The 15,291-nt window shown below is 48.4% G+C and overlaps 2 protein-coding genes and 1 long non-coding RNA gene across 6 annotated transcripts; all 3 read left to right on the top strand.

The window, feature by feature from the left end:
• Positions 1–478: 478 nt before the first annotated feature.
• Positions 479–3,445, top strand: cfl2 (cofilin 2 (muscle)). Of its 3 annotated transcripts, none has more exons than XR_003976854.1 (5): positions 479–694; positions 1,666–1,973; positions 2,468–2,544; positions 3,113–3,297; positions 3,352–3,402. XR_003976854.1 is itself a non-coding variant. In XM_030357370.1 (5 exons), exons 1-4 carry the CDS (start codon positions 692–694, stop codon positions 3,223–3,225), a joined length of 501 nt encoding a protein of 166 aa, XP_030213230.1. In that variant the 5' UTR covers positions 479–691; the 3' UTR covers positions 3,226–3,251; positions 3,395–3,416. The 3 variants fall into 3 exon arrangements, 2 of the variants coding, with proteins under 2 accessions (XP_030213230.1, XP_030213229.1); XM_030357370.1 differs by having other exon boundaries at positions 3,113–3,251; positions 3,395–3,416; XM_030357369.1 differs by having other exon boundaries at positions 3,113–3,445.
• Positions 3,446–3,507: 62 nt separating this feature from the next.
• Positions 3,508–4,547, top strand: LOC115544419 (uncharacterized). Its single transcript, XR_003976855.1, has 2 exons — positions 3,508–3,670; positions 3,724–4,547. It is a non-coding gene; the product is annotated as an uncharacterized LOC115544419 (long non-coding RNA).
• Positions 4,548–6,038: 1,491 nt separating this feature from the next.
• snx6 (sorting nexin 6) lies at positions 6,039–15,043 on the top strand. 2 transcript variants are annotated; one of them, XM_030357341.1, is made up of 14 exons: positions 6,039–6,107; positions 6,228–6,278; positions 7,510–7,614; positions 7,981–8,091; positions 8,320–8,441; positions 8,531–8,654; positions 9,037–9,132; positions 9,606–9,711; positions 10,308–10,383; positions 10,616–10,655; positions 10,932–11,018; positions 12,626–12,785; positions 13,648–13,733; positions 14,077–15,043. In XM_030357341.1, the coding sequence occupies exons 1-14, from the start codon at positions 6,102–6,104 to the stop codon at positions 14,128–14,130; spliced, it is 1,224 nt and encodes a 407-aa protein (XP_030213201.1). In that variant the 5' UTR covers positions 6,039–6,101; the 3' UTR covers positions 14,131–15,043. The 2 variants fall into 2 exon arrangements, with proteins under 2 accessions (XP_030213201.1, XP_030213202.1); XM_030357342.1 differs by having other exon boundaries at positions 6,054–6,107; positions 6,231–6,278.
• The last annotated feature ends 248 nt before the right edge of the window (positions 15,044–15,291 follow it).

The following is a 15,291-nucleotide window of genomic DNA, read 5'->3' as shown; positions in this document are numbered from 1 at the left end:
GGGGTTGAGGTGTGAGCAGTACTAGTGTTCTCCGCCAGGGGGCAGAGCATCCACCAGAGCTGGAACAGCAAATCTTTTTCTGTCCCGCAGAACAACGATGGAGCATATATGGTCAGCGGTCAGCACATCACCGTGTGTGTCCTTAGGCCACGTGGGCCGTACATTATTGCACCTTTTACAACGAAACACTTCGATTGTACTGAGGGATGCATCTTCTTTGTAATTCGAAGATATGCGGTATATTTGAAACATGAGTGTCAAAGCTGAACACAAAACAGCTTTTAACTAAATCATATTGCAATACAAACTGTTAAATAGGATAACTTTGTTATGATTAGTCGAAATAATATTTTTAATGTTTGAATAAGGTTGATATAAGCTCCATATAAGTAGCCAAAGAAACTTCATGCTAGAAGTTAAACCGCACATGTACGTTGCGTTGATTGGAAGGATCGTGCTGCAGTATCGGCGACTCATTGATTAATCCTCAACCTGCCGCTCCCGATACCGCTGTCGCGGTGTCGCGCTGACCACCGCCTGCTGCGTCCGCCCCGCGTCTCTCCTCCCCCTCCTCGCCTGCTCACTCCTTCAGGACCGGCTGCTGCCCACGTTCCTCCGGTACAACACCGCTCCCCGGTGCATTTTTAGTCCGCTGTAGCACTGTACCAGACCACACAACCACCCGGACAACATGGTAAGAACCTCCGACCCGAGTCCAGGACGTGGGGTTTTGAATTGGGTTCCGACCGAACAACTTTGAGGACTTTGCGGCTGGACCGTTATGTGGGGACCTGGGCTACTCGGGTTAGCACGGCGGCCGTCCGCCTTGTGCCCCCGGTGGGTTCAGTACTCGGGACGGATTGTTTTTAGGGAGTTCCTCGGTGTATCGACTAGTTTTACTGCAGGACTGGACCGGACCGTGATTTACTGGAGCAGGAGGTCCAGCGTAAGGCCGTCCAGAAAGGCGGCCATCTTATCTAATTATAGTTCCTGTGGCTCTAATGAATGTTTCCTTACATAGTTCACCTCACTAAAGCGTTACTCATTCAACGGTCCTCCAGTGTTCTCAAACTTGCTCCATGTCTGAGACCAGGAGGTTCGCTCTCACTTTGGAGAAGTGGCCTAGAAAAGCAGGCTGTCAAGTCAAAGACTGTTCGAGGGGTTTAGGTCTAAAGATATGTGGAGGACTGTCTGGGGGCTTTACTTACTAGAGTCAGTATATACTGTGTGTGTGTGTGTGTATATATATATATTCACTTTGTATTAATATTCTCTGTCTAAATATAGTATCATTCCTCGTCATTTGACAATCTGAGGATACTTTATATCCAAATATAATAATTAATAATTTTTGATAGCTATTCATTTGCAATACTTATTTTTCCCCATGGATTAGAATAATGGATTGGATTGGATATAATCAATGGATTATATATATTCTTAACCAATAATAACTCATTTCATTTTGATATCTGCTGCCACTAATGATCAGATACGGACGGTAGCCTTTTATCTCTTCCATCAGTAAACTCAGTCAAGCCTCGTTTATTGGCCTTTCAGTAGTAAACCTCCTATGAATGAAGTCCTGTGCCTGTCCCATGTTGTGACGCTGCTCTCTTCCCCCCCCCCCCGTCCCCCCCCCCGTCCCACCTCTGTCCCCCTCAGGCATCGGGCGTCACCGTCAACGATGAGGTCATCAAGGTGTTCAACGACATGAAGGTGCGCAAGTCTTCGTCGCCGGAAGATGTGAAGAAGAGGAAGAAGGCGGTGCTGTTCTGTCTGAGTGACGACAAGAAGCAGATCGTGGTGGAGCCGGGCAAGCAGATCCTGGTGGGCGACATCGGGGACACGGTGGACGACCCATACGCCTGCTTCGTCAAGCTGCTGCCGCTCGGCGACTGTCGCTACGGCCTCTACGACGCCACCTACGAGACCCGCGAGTCCAAGAAGGAGGACCTGGTCTTCATCTTCTGGTCTGTCTGCTACCACACTGTCTGTCTGCCTCCAAGCTGTCTGTTTGACCACCAAACTGTCCGTCTGACTCCAAACTGTCTGTCTGCTCTCTCTGTCTCTCGGCCCACCATACTGTCTGTCTGACCCCAAACTGTTTGTCTGCCCACCAAACTGTCTGTTTGACCACCAAACTGTCTGTCTGCCCGACAAAATGTCTGTCTGGATGCTCGTATATAGGCTAAATGTCTGCTCATCGCTGTCTGTATATCTGCTGAACCTTCTGTCTCTGTCTGGCTGGCTGTCTGTCTGCCCAACTGTCTTTGTCTTGTTCTCTGTCTTCCCCAATGTCTGTCTGAATGGTCTGTCTATCTGTCCACCAACAGTCTTTGTAACTATCTACATATTTGCTACGTCGTTGCTACAGTCGTCGTTTTATTTGAAATGTCTTCGGTTTCTCCGGTGTTTTATTATTTTGCGGTATAAATATTGAATATTAACTGTGTTGTTCCTCCAGGGCACCAGAGGGCGCTCCGCTGAGGAGCAAGATGATCTACGCCACGTCTAAAGACGCCATTAAGAAGAAGTTTACAGGTGAGGAGGGTAGCACAGTCTTCTGATCGGGTTGGTTAATGGGTCAGGGCTAGAGACCTGATTGGTTCATTTCATAAAACAGATTGAGAACGCCTAGTGGAGCGTTCCCCCTGGGGCTCAAACTGTGGCCCACGGCTGTCAGTCCACTGCAGCTGTCAGCAGGCCCAGCCTGCCCGAGCGTCTGCTGATCAGAGGGTCTCCTACTGGCATTTCTAGCGTCGCTCTAGACTTCAGGAGAACCAGAACCACAGAGTCAGGACACTAAACTGCCTCTCTTTCTGTCTGTCTGTCTGTCTGTCTGTCTGTCTGTCTGTCTGTCTGTCTGCCTGCCTGCCTGCCTGCCTGCCTGCCTGCCTGTCTGTCTGGCTGCCTGCCTGTCTGCCTGTCTGCCTGCCTGTCTGCCTGTCTGCCTGCCTGCCTGCCTGTCTGTCTGTCTGTCTGTCTGCCTGTCTGCCTGCCTGCCTGCCTGTCTGTCTGTCTGTCTGTCTGCCTGTCTGCCTGCCTGTCTGTCTGCCTGCCTGCCTGCCTGCCTGTCTGCCTGTCTGCCTGCCTGCCTGTCTGTCTGCAGGTATCAAACACGAGTGGCAGGTGAACGGTCTGGACGAGGTGCAGGACCGTGCCACGCTGGCGGAGAAGCTGGGAGGCAGCGTGGTCGTCACCCTGGAGGGGAAAGCTCTGTAGGGCCCCGCCCTCCGCCACCTCCTCTACACCTCCTCTGTAGGGCCCCGCCCTCCGCCACCTCCTCTACACCTCCTCTGCTCCTCCATCACCTACTCCTCCTGACGGTCGTCACCCTGGAGGGGAGAGCTCTGTAGGGCCCCGCCCTCCGCCACCTCCTCTACACCTCCATCACCTCCTCCTCCTGACGACGCCTCCTCTAAACCCCCTCCTCTTCCTCATCTGCTCCTCCTCCCCCCTCTAAGCCCCCTCCCCATCTTCTCTTCCCCTACCCCCCCCCCCCCCCCCCCCCTCCCTCTATGTCCCCTCCTCCTCCTCCTCCTCCTCCTCCTCACGTCCTCCTCCTCCTCCTCCTCACCTCCTTGTTCTTCGAGTTGAAGGACCGTCATCTTGACTCTGTTTTCATTGGTTGGTTTTGCAAGATGACAGATGAAGCGTCCTGCTCCCCGTGCACCTCCTCGTCCAGGAGAACCTCCTCGCCTGGAGCACCTCCTCGTCTAGGTGCACCTCCTCGTCTGGAGCACCTCCTCGTCTGGAGCACCTCCTCGTCTGGAGCACCTCCTCGTCTGGAGCACCTCCTCGTCTAGGTGCACCTCCTCGTCTAGGTGCACCTCCTCGTCTAGGTGCACCTCCTCGTCTAGGAGCACCTCCTCGTCTAGGTGCACCTCCTCGTCTAGGTGCACCTCCTCGTCTAGGTGCACCTCCTCGTCTGGAGCACCTCCTCGTCTGGAGCACCTCCTCGTCTGGAGCACCTCCTCACGCCCCAGCTCTGCCAAAGTCAATATAAAGGAATGATAACTCCAAAGCTCTGAGACAGGTGTCTTGTCTGCAGCCTGTCGGTCTGTCTGTCTGTCTCTCTGTCCGTCTCTCCGTCTCTCTGTCTGTCTGTCTGTCTGTCTGTCTGTCTGTCTGTGTGCCTTCCTGTCCGCCCGCTCTTAAATCATTCAGGATTTTGCACTGAGGATTTCATAGGATTGTATTTATTTGGACAGGAAGTGGAGGCACCACAAGCCTTGTTAAGCTATGCATTCATATCCTCCTTGCTGAGCACTGTTGGTGTCCCACGCGACCAGAGAGCAGGAGGGAAGGGTTCCCTCCCCCTGACCCCAGAGCAGCGTTCTGCCGGGTCGCTGCCTTATTTTGATCTTGAATGTAAACGCTACTCAATCTGAACCCGCCTAGATCAGCTCGCCTTTTTTTTTAAGAACACTGTTGATGTCGACTTGATGATGGCATTACATCACGCACACATGCTGGAACCTGGATGAAATGTATTGATCTAACCGAGGAAACGTTGCAATAAAACCAGTGACCGATACGAGAAACTGCCTCCCGGCGCTTCTGTTCTGTGAAAACTAAGAATGAAATGAATTGATCTGAACGATAATGAGGGGATCGTTTTTTTCATATTGATAAAAATGATGGGTCAGATTCTCTGAATTATGTGTTATATAATTCCATAAATAGCATTTTATTAAGGATAATTAGATACATTGTTAGTGATAATAACTGAACTTTCATTATTAAGAATATATATAGTAGTTATATAGTACTAGTATTAAATAATTATTTATAATAACTAATGATATATGGTAGTGATAATTAGTTACTAAATGTTTTCTACGATAATGGGTTTCGACGATGTTCCTAATGATAATGATAGTAGTCAGTCCTCTAGCTCTCCTCTCACTTCAAAATGAAAGCACGGTTCAATTGTATACTATTTAGGCACTTAGAAAGATTCTGGAATCAAACACACACGCAAACTTATAAAAAAATATGAAAACTAATGCACCGAACTTCGGAAGAGTAAAACATTTTGTTTTTTACTTTAATCATTTTTATAATTTATTAACTAAGTATTGAACCGAAAGGCTTTTATTTTGAAGTCTCATCTGGCAGTTTCATTCCACATTTTCGAAGTGCCTCAATATTTTAACAAATGTTTCACAAGCTTTTTATAGACCATGGCCTCACTGATGATGACGATGATGATGGGGATGGTCTGTGTGTGGAGGATGACAAGACAACAGCATGTGGTAACCATAAATAGCAGAACGAAAGGACTCAAATTACACACACACACTTCTCTCTCACACACACACACACACACACATACACACACTCCTCTCTCTCTCTCTCTCTCTCTCTCTCTCTCTCTCTCTCTCTCTCTCTCTCTCTCTCTCTCTCTCTCTCTCTCTCTCTCTCTCTCTCTCTCTCTCTCTCTCTCTCTCTCTCTCTCTCACACACACACGAATACATCTGATAAAGATTCTGAATGATTCAGTTGGCCATTTAAGAATGACTTAAATGGCCAAATGTATATGAGACACCTCTATAAATGAGTCTGCATCTATTTCCTACACATTTACAACTACTAGTCTAGTGTTTACATCGCAATCCAGAAACGTTCATTTTCAGCGCATGCGTGATAGATTTGAAGAATGGTTCTAGAGCGCCATCTACCGGCCGTCCTGCGGAACACAGACAGTCAGACATCAATAGGCTGCTTTTCCCATTCATGTCCATTTTGAACGTTTGTTGAGTTTGATTTACTTTCCGGGTTTTTTATTGTTTGGCATCCTCACTAAGGCATGACTGATGGTGCTGCTTCGTGTATTCCTCTTTGTTGAGGAATATTTCCTGTCGTCATTAAATAATAAATAACAAATAAAGACATGTTTTGATGGGAATGTCACCTGTGCTGCTTCGTGTATTTCAATTTGTTGTGGAATATGTCCTATTGTCATTAAATAATAAACAATCAATAAAGTCATGTTTTGATGGGGATGTCACCTGGGTTTTGTGGCCCCGCCCACCCCGCGACGTCACGTCACATGACTTCCCGGGCTCAGTCCGTACTCCACCCGTAAGCAGCCATGATGGTGGGTTCTAATGTTCTCTACTTTATTAGCTTTTAGAACCGCTCGTCGGCCAGCGGACCCATGGTGGCCCCCCGCTGCGGACCAGTTGTTGTTGTTGATGTTGTGTCTGTTTCCATACAGCAGGAAGGGCTGGACGACGGCCCAGACTTCCTCTCCGAAGAAGACCGAGGAGTAAGTTCTCCTCCTCCTCCTCCTTCCTCCTCCTCTCGTCTCTTATCGCTCTTACTTATCAATAACCTTCATCTGTTGAACACGGATGTCCTGTGTAGCGGCCACGGAGAGGCGTGGTGCAGGTGGAGGTGGGTCAGGGTCGTAGATACGCCTGTAGTGGAGCTGGTTAGCCTGGCTAGCTCGCTAGTTAGCCTAGGTAAGCTAACGTTATTGTCAGCTGGGGGATGTGTTGACCAGCGTCAACACATCTGTCAGACAGACAGACGGGAAGTCAACACACAGGCCGGGGAGGAAGAGATGGGATGAATGGGTCTGAGGTTTGGATGGGTCTGGGGTTTGGACGGGACATGTCGTGGACTGCACTGTTTTGTCGAGATTGTTTGGAAGACATTGTTCATAGGAGAGTCATTGTTGATAAGACATTGTTGAGGAGACATGTTTAAAAGACATGATCAGGAGATGCGGTTTAGAAGTCATTTTTTAAGGAGACATGTTTAGAAGACGTGGTTTAAGAGACATGTTGAGGAGACGTGTTTTTGAGACGTGTTTCGGAGACCTGATTAGGAGACATGTTAAAAAGACTTGGCTATGCATCAGTGGCGACAGTCTCATCCGTTGCATTGATTGCGTCAGTATGCGTCCCTATTTAATACTTGGTAGGCACTAGGCAGCTGCTCCAGAACCTTCTCCTATAAGCAAAGGGTTTGTTGAGAACTTTGTTGCTGGCGCCTACGTCACGAGGCTCCCATCAACTCGTTTCTTTGGTCAAATCATTCATTAATTGTTTCATTATCATGTGATTGTGATTGGTTCTGCGGGACCAGCGACTGAGGCAGATAATTCTGTTATTTTTCATTTAGGTTCGATGTTTCACTCATCGTTTAGATTCGATTTTTTTATTGAATCAATTATAGCACTAATCATGTTAACATTTGGCTAGGTCATAAGCAGTACATAATAATCTCCAGTTATACCACCAAATTATATTGTGATAGTGTTTACATCGTAAAGTACCTGCACATGGTATGGTTGATCACCTCTACATGTGATGGTTAATCATCTCTACATGTGATGGTTAATCATCTCTACATGTAATGACTAATCACCTCTACTTGTGATGCTAAATCTACATGTGATTGAGATATTCCCTTTATCAGACCTGATAACAGTGTGTTACTGGTTGCGGGTTAACAGGATTCTGTGTTTAATGTCCCCGGTTCGCTCTCCCCAGCCCAGGGCTGTGAATGTGGACCTGCAGACGGACGCCACTCTGCAGGTGGACATCTCTGATGCCCTGAGTGAGCGAGATAAGGTCAAGTTCACAGTTCACACCAAGGTAAACATGCACTTTAGTCTTTGGAAAGGGTTTTTCGTGTACTGATATACTGCTTATTTAGCATTCTTTGAAAGATGTCGGTAATATCAGTGCGATTTGGTACTTTTGGAAAGGAGTGTTTATCCATTTTTGGAAAGGAATGTTTGGTCGTTTTGGTGATTATAGCGCCAAATACCTAACCTGTGTGCTAACAGGATACCAGCCTCCCGAGTGCTAACAGAACATTACTAGCCACCAGAGTGCTAACAGAACATTGCTAGCCCCCAGAGTGCTAACAGAACATTACTAGCCCCCAGAGTGCTAACAGAACATTACTGGGCCCCAGAGTGCTAGCCCCCAGAGTGCTAACAGAAATTGTTTCCGCAGAGCACGCTCCCTAACTTCAAGCAGAACGAGTTCTCTGTGGTCCGACAACACGAGGAGTTCATCTGGCTCCATGACTCCTTTGTGGAGAACGAGGACTACGCCGGCTACATCGTAAGAGCTAATTATCCTAGCCTAGCGCTAGCCAAATGCTAAACTAGCACCTAGTGTACAGTACAAACCACAGACTGAATGTACAGACGACTACATACTACGTGTACAGTACAAACCACAGACTACCTGTAGAGTACAGACCAGGTCTGTGTTCCACAGGTAGTGTATTTAGACTTCAGACCACCTGTCGAGTCCAGACCGGCCGTCTCATGTTGTGGTGGTCCCTAGATCCCCCCTGCGCCCCCAAGGCCAGACTTCGACGCGTCCCGGGAGAAGCTCCAGAAGCTGGGGGAGGGGGAGGGCTCCATGACCAAGGAGGAGTTCACCAAGATGAAGCAGGAGCTGGAGGCGTGAGTCACCTTAAACCCTTAACCCCCTGACCCCATAACCCCTGACCCTAGCGGGGTGAACCCTGACCCCAGTGAGCCCGATGTTTCAGGGAGTACCTGGCCATCTTCAAGAAGACGGTAGCGATGCACGAGGTGTTCCTGTGTCGCGTGGCAGCCCACCCCGTCCTGAAGAAAGACCTCAACTTCCACGTCTTCCTGGAGTACAACCAAGACGTGAGTCCCCTTCTGCTCAGTGGGACCCCGGACTGTCTAACCCCCAGGGCTGCAGGGCTAAGCCAGACCTCCCCCTCCCCAGTCTGGAGGGGAGGGGGATGATGAGGCATGATGATATTAATCATCATGAATCATTATAAATATTTGGCCTGTTAAGCCCTTTAAAAGGGCTATACAAATAAAATGAATTGAATTGATGCATCATCATCTCCTTCCCCGCTCTTGAGGGGGAGGGGGATGATGATGATGATAGATGATGAAGCATCATCGTGCATCATCGCATTTGATCTCTGATTGGTAAACTGGTGAGGATGATTTTGAGAAATGCCCCTCTCCTATTGGTTACGTGCCATGAGCTGGCGGTTGATTGGTTGTTTGACAGCTGAGCGTGCGAGGAAAGAACAAGAAGGAGAAGCTGGAGGACTTCTTCAAGAACGTGGTCAAGTCCGCGGACGGAGTGCTGGTGGCCGGCGTCAAGGTGGGTCCCAGCGTGAACACTCACTCACTCACTCACTCACTCACTCACTCACTCACGCTTACACTGTAGATCAGCGTTTCTCAGACCATCTTTATCTAGATGGAGATGTTCTCTTGTGGGGCGTTCATCAGACCACGCGTCTGGACCCAGCACATACCCCGGGCTACAGTGCCGCACTCCAAAAATATCTACATTTGATTATTGATTATCCTTATTTCACGTTTGTTGATACGGGCCACATACTCGCTGCCCCCTCAGACCAAGTCATTTCGCCGTCAACAAATCCCCCGTGACATCACCCACCTGGTGATGTAATGTTGATGAGGCATGGGATGTTGTGTAGGTGTTTCGGGTCAGTGTCAGTGGGCCCTGAGGGCCAGGCTCCTTGGGGGGGGGGGGGGGGGGTCCCTGGGTTCAGACCTCCTGCCAGGCTCTCTAGTGGTGGTCTCTAAGCCGGTTGTCTCCTCTCCCAGGACGTGGACGACTTCTTCGAGCACGAGAAGACGTTCCTGCTGGAGTACCACAACCGCGTGAAGGACGCCTCGCTCAAGTCCGACAAGATGATCCGCTCACACAAAAGTAGGTCGCCTTCAGCCGTCTCCCAGTTACTTCCCTGGTAACATCACAGTGCCAACACGTAGTACTCAATACGTAGTACTTGTCTCACAATGCTGTAACTCAGTAGGACTGCTGGATCAGAGGTTCTGCTGTAACTCAGTAGGACAGCTGGATCAGAGGTCCTGCTGTAACTCAGTAGGCCTGCTGGATCAGAGGTTCTGCTGTAACGCCGTCTACACACTGCACCGTCCGTCAACGGATGGCGGAAGGCGTGGCTGACGGATGGGGGAGTAGTCTTTGCAGAGGCATCCGTCAGCCAAGCCCGAGCATACGTGATCTGATTGGATGACGGATCCGTTGCTGCCTGAAAAGTTAAACATTTTTCAACTTTCTTGACGGAGCCGACGGATCCAACGGAACGGATGGACCCACATTGCATTGCGGCTCCACCCCATTCAAAGTCAACGGGATCCGTCCGTTTGACGGATGCAGTGGGCGATAGGGTTAGCTCAGTAGGACTTCTGGATCAGTGGTTCTGCCGTAACTCAGTAGGACTTATTACTAGTAGGATCCAGATAACCGCAGGACTAACTGTGTGCCTTATATTGTGTGTTCAGATGCAGCTGATGACATCAACAGAATCTCCTCCTCACTCTACACGTTAGGAACGCAGGACTCCACAGACGTCTGCAAGTAGGCTTCGCCTGTCTGTCTGCCTCTCTGTCTGTCTGTCTGTCTGTCAGCATGTTGCAGTAGAGGTGTGTGTGTGTGTGTGTGTGTGTGTGTGTGTGTGTGTGTGTGTGTGTGTGTGTGTGTGTGTGTGTGTGTGTGTGTGTGTGTGTGTGTGTGTGTGTGTGTGTTACACATGCCCTGGTGTGTGACAATATAATTCTACATAATTAAAACGTCCTCAAATGTTTTCCAGGTTCTTCCTAAAAGTGTCAGAGTTGCTGGAAAAGACACGGGTATGTGATTATTGATATTTACTAGTATTTATTAGAATGTAAATCGAGTTTTTACGCCCATCTCAAAAATCAGAAAGTTGTACTTAAAAGTAAGCTTAAGGGATACAAGAAATATAGATCTTACCTTGTATACATAGATTTTGCCTTGTGTACATTACGTTATAGATCTTACCTTGTGTATATCATGGTATTCAGATCTGAACTTGTATAAGAGACGCGTGCATAATATGTATTTAATACATATACATAAATGTGTGTGGATGTTGTGTTGTGCAGAAGATCGAGGCCCGCGTTGCAGCAGACGAAGACCTGAAGCTAGCAGATTTACTGAAGTACTACCTGAGAGAGTCCCAGGCTGCTAAGGTACTACTGTTACTAGTACTACCTGAGTACCAGGCTGCTAAGGTACTACTGTTACTAGTACTACCTGAGTACCAGGCTGCTAAGGTACTACTGTTACTAGTACTACCTGAGAGAGTCCCAGGCTGCTAAGGTACTACTGTTACTAGTACTACCTGAGAGAGTACCAGGCTGCTGAGGTACTACTGTTACTAGTACTACCTGAGAGAGTACCAGGCTGCTGAGGTACTACTGTTACTAGTACTACCTGAGTACCAGGCTGCTAAGGTACTACTGTTACTAGTACTACCTGAGTACCAGGCTGCTAAGGTACTACTGTTACTAGTACTACCTGAGTACCAGGCTGCTGAGGTACTACTGTTACTAGTACTACCTGAGAAAGTACCAGGCTGCTGAGGTACTACTGTTACTAGTACTACCTGAGAAAGTACCAGGCTGCTAAGGTACTACTGTTACTAGTACTACCTGAGAGAGTACCAGGCTGCTAAGGTACTACTGTTACTAGTACTACCTGAGTACCAGGCTGCTAAGGTACTACTGTTACTAGTACTACCTGAGTACCAGGCTGCTGAGGTACTACTGTTACTAGTACTACCTGAGAGAGTCCCAGGCTGCTAAGGTACTACTGATACTAGTACTACCTGAGTACCAGGTGAATAGATGGTTGTGTGATGCTGGTCCAGTAGCTCTAATGGTTCTGTGATGCTGGTCCAGTAGCTCTAATGGTTCTGTGATGCTGGTCCAGTAGCTCTAATGGTTCTGGTCCAGTAGCTCTAATGGTTCTGTGGTTCTGGTCCAGTAGCTCTAATGGTTCTGTGGTGCTGGTCCAGTAGCTCTAATGGTTCTGTGGTGCTGGTCCAGTAGCTCTAATGGTTCTGGTCCAGTAGCTCTAATGGTTCTGGTCCAGTAGCTCTAATGGTTCTGGTCCAGTAGCTCTAATGGTTCTGTGGTTCTGGTCCAGTAGCTCTATTGGTTCTGTGGTTCTGGTCCAGTAGCTCTAATGGTTCTGTGGTTCTGGTCCAGTAGCTCTAATGGTTGTGTGATGCTGGTCCAGTAGCTCTAATGGTTGTGTGATGCTGGTCCAGTAGCTCTAATGGTTGTGTGATGCTGGTCCAGTAGCTCTAATGGTTCTGTGGTTCTGGTCCAGTAGCTCTAATGGTTGTGTGGTGCTGGTCCAGTAGCTCTAATGGTTCTGGTCCAGTAGCTCTAATGGTTGTGTGATGCTGGTCCAGTAGCTCTGATGGTTCTGTGATGCTGGTCCAGTAGCTCTAATGGTTCTGGTCCAGTAGCTCTAATGGTTGTGTGATGCTGGTCCAGTAGCTCTAATGGTTGTGTGATGCTGGTCCAGTAGCTCTAATGGTTCTGTGATGCTGGTCCAGTAGCTCTAATGGTTCTGGTCCAGTAGCTCTAATGGTTGTGTGATGCTGGTCTAGTAGCTCTAATGGTTGTGTGGTGCTAGTCCAGTAGCTCTAATGGTTCTGGTCCAGTAGCTCTAATGGTTCTGTGGTTCTGGTCCAGTAGCTCTAATGGTTCTGTGGTTCTGGTCCAGTAGCTCTAATGGTTGTGTGATGCTGGTCCAGTAGCTCTAATGGTTCTGTGGTGCTGGTCAGGACCTGCTGTACAGGCGGGGTCGGGCGCTGGTGGACTACGAGAACGCCAACAAGGCGCTGGACAAAGCCCGGTCCAAGAACAAAGACGTGCTGCAGGCGGAGACCGGCCAGCAACTCTGCTGCCACAAGTTTGAGAAGATCTCAGAGTCCGCCAAACAAGGTACTGCCACAACACCTAGTAGTACTATGACATACTACGACACCTAGTAGTACTATGACATACTACGATATTCTGCAACACCTAGTAGTACTACGACATACGACATTCTTCAACACCTAGTAGTACTACGACATACGACATTCTTCAACACCTAGTAGTACTACGACATACAACATTCTTCAACACCTAGTAGTACTACGACATACGACATTCTTCAACACCTAGTAGTACTATGACATACGACATTCTGCAACACCTAGTAGTACTATGACATTCTGCAACACCTAGTAGTACTATGACATTCTGCAACACCTAGTAGTACTGACATACTACGACATCTTGCAACACCTAGAAGTTCTATGACATACTACGACTAGAAGTACTGTGACATACTGCAACACCTTGTAGTCCTGTAACATACTATGACTACTAGTACTGTGACAGTACAATTTGGCGTTTCAGTACTGCTAGGCGTCACCGTGACGCCTAGCAGTACTGAAACGCCAAATAGTACTGTCACATACTATGACTATAAGTACTGTGACGTGCTGCAACCAATACTGCTGTAGCATAATATGACTAGTAGTACTGTGACATGCTGCAACTAGTAGTACTGTAGCATTAGTAGTACTGGAACGCACTAAAACAAGGTCCTACAACCGTCGGTAGCGGGAGGTATGGTGAGACTTTCATAAGCCATGGTTAGCCGTCCGGTGGGAAGGTGGTCGCAGAAGGGTCCATGACCCCAGGGGTAGCGCAGCTCACTCCTGGCTTTAGGGTACGTCTTAAGGTACGACTAAGGCATGAGACGAGTGTGAAAAGCAGCATGCGGGCGTCTGATCCGTTTGTCTTGTGTGTCCAGAGCTTGTTGACTTCAAGACGAGACGAGTGGCCGCATTCAGGAAGAACCTGGTGGAGCTGGCGGAGCTGGAGCTCAAACATGCAAAGGTAAGGTGATCTGTGATCTGAAACTCAACAAGCTAGTGCCAGTTTGGGTTCTAGAGGGTAAACGGCAACAGTTGGTCGGGTTCCTCCTGTTGTGTCTAGCAGGGCGAAATTATACAAAAAAGGAGAACCTACCGAGACATTTATCTAGTACACCCTGAACTACCCAACCAACTCAATACTGTTAATGCTAGACTGTACTGGACATGTATCTAGTACACCCTGAACTAACTCAACCCTGCAGTAATGCTAAACCGGCCCTAAATAGTGAGCGTCTCCTTGAGTGGTTTCACCATGAGTTTGATGGTCGGTGGTTGCTAGGTGACTGACATCTCTCCTCCTACAGGGTCACCTCCAGTTGTTGCAGAGCTGTCTGGGCATCCTGAAGGGCGACACCTAACTCCACCCTCCTCCATCACCACCACCGTCCCAACGCAAAACCCCTGCAGTTGTTCTGTGTGAGACAGTTTGTCTGGGATTGTATTTTAATTTGTACATCTTCTGGAGCCATCACTATAAGAGCGCCACCATACTGTACAGGGTACCTTACCCTCTACCCTACCCTGTACAGTACAAGTACCACCCAGTTGAGTACAGATACTGGGTACAATACCTGTACTCTACTGGGTACTTTGCCAGTATACAGCCACTACACCTGTACTCTCCTGGGTACTGTGCCAGTATACATTTACTACACCCGTATTCTTGCACAGAACAGGATCCTCCCAGCAGCCTTTTAGTTCCTGGTCTGGCCTGCTACGCCTACAGCTCCTATCACTAGCGCCAGGCTAGCCGCACCAATACAAATCGATTTAACAGTATTGGTTATACCGCTGAGCTAGCCACAAGCTTAGCACTACCACCAGCGCAGGGCGACTTACCCGCCGCCCCGTTGCTAGTCGTCGTGCTAAGCTAGCCGCTAGCTAGCGCTCCGCCCAGCTGAGCGTGCTCAGCGTGTCCCGGGGGGGGGGGGGGAGTGGTGCTGTGAGTCCAGCTGATTGTTACTGTTATTATTATACTGTTATTATTAATGTTTCACTAAAACTTGTACATTTTTGTATTGGTTATTAATGATCTGCATCGTAATCCTTCCATTATTAATTTTGTGTCTTGATTTTGGCTGAAGCGACCCCATCTCATCGTGCTTCAGTGTGTTTGCCTTAATGTAGATTCATGTCCCTTATTGTAAAGAAAACATGGATGTGTCCCCCCTCCCCCCCCCCCATATTTTTTTAGTGCACTGTAAATGAATGTTTTCCACTCCTATGTGACCAAAGCTCCCATTCACACACAAATAAACCAAGTTGTCACCAGCCTGTTTCCCAGAGTTCATAGTGAGAGGAGGCGGTCCTTCTGTTGCTCTGCGATACACCAGTTAGCATAGTGCTCGAAGAGCTTCCCTCGTTAATCAATCAGGGGGAAAAGTATAGCAAAGGCATTATGCAATTACATCTTTTTAGAATGACGCAACTCCAGACGCTAACGACCCGCTCTGGACGCTAACGAGCAGCTCTAGACCCTCTGGACGCTAACGAGCCACTCTAGACCCGAGGACGCTAAC

Source organism: Gadus morhua, chromosome 5 (genome assembly GCF_902167405.1).
Source record: "Gadus morhua chromosome 5, gadMor3.0, whole genome shotgun sequence".
NCBI lineage: Eukaryota > Metazoa > Chordata > Actinopteri > Gadiformes > Gadidae > Gadus > Gadus morhua.
The sequence above is the reverse complement of the archived record's forward strand: the minus strand, read 5'-3'. Positions and strand labels throughout refer to the sequence as shown.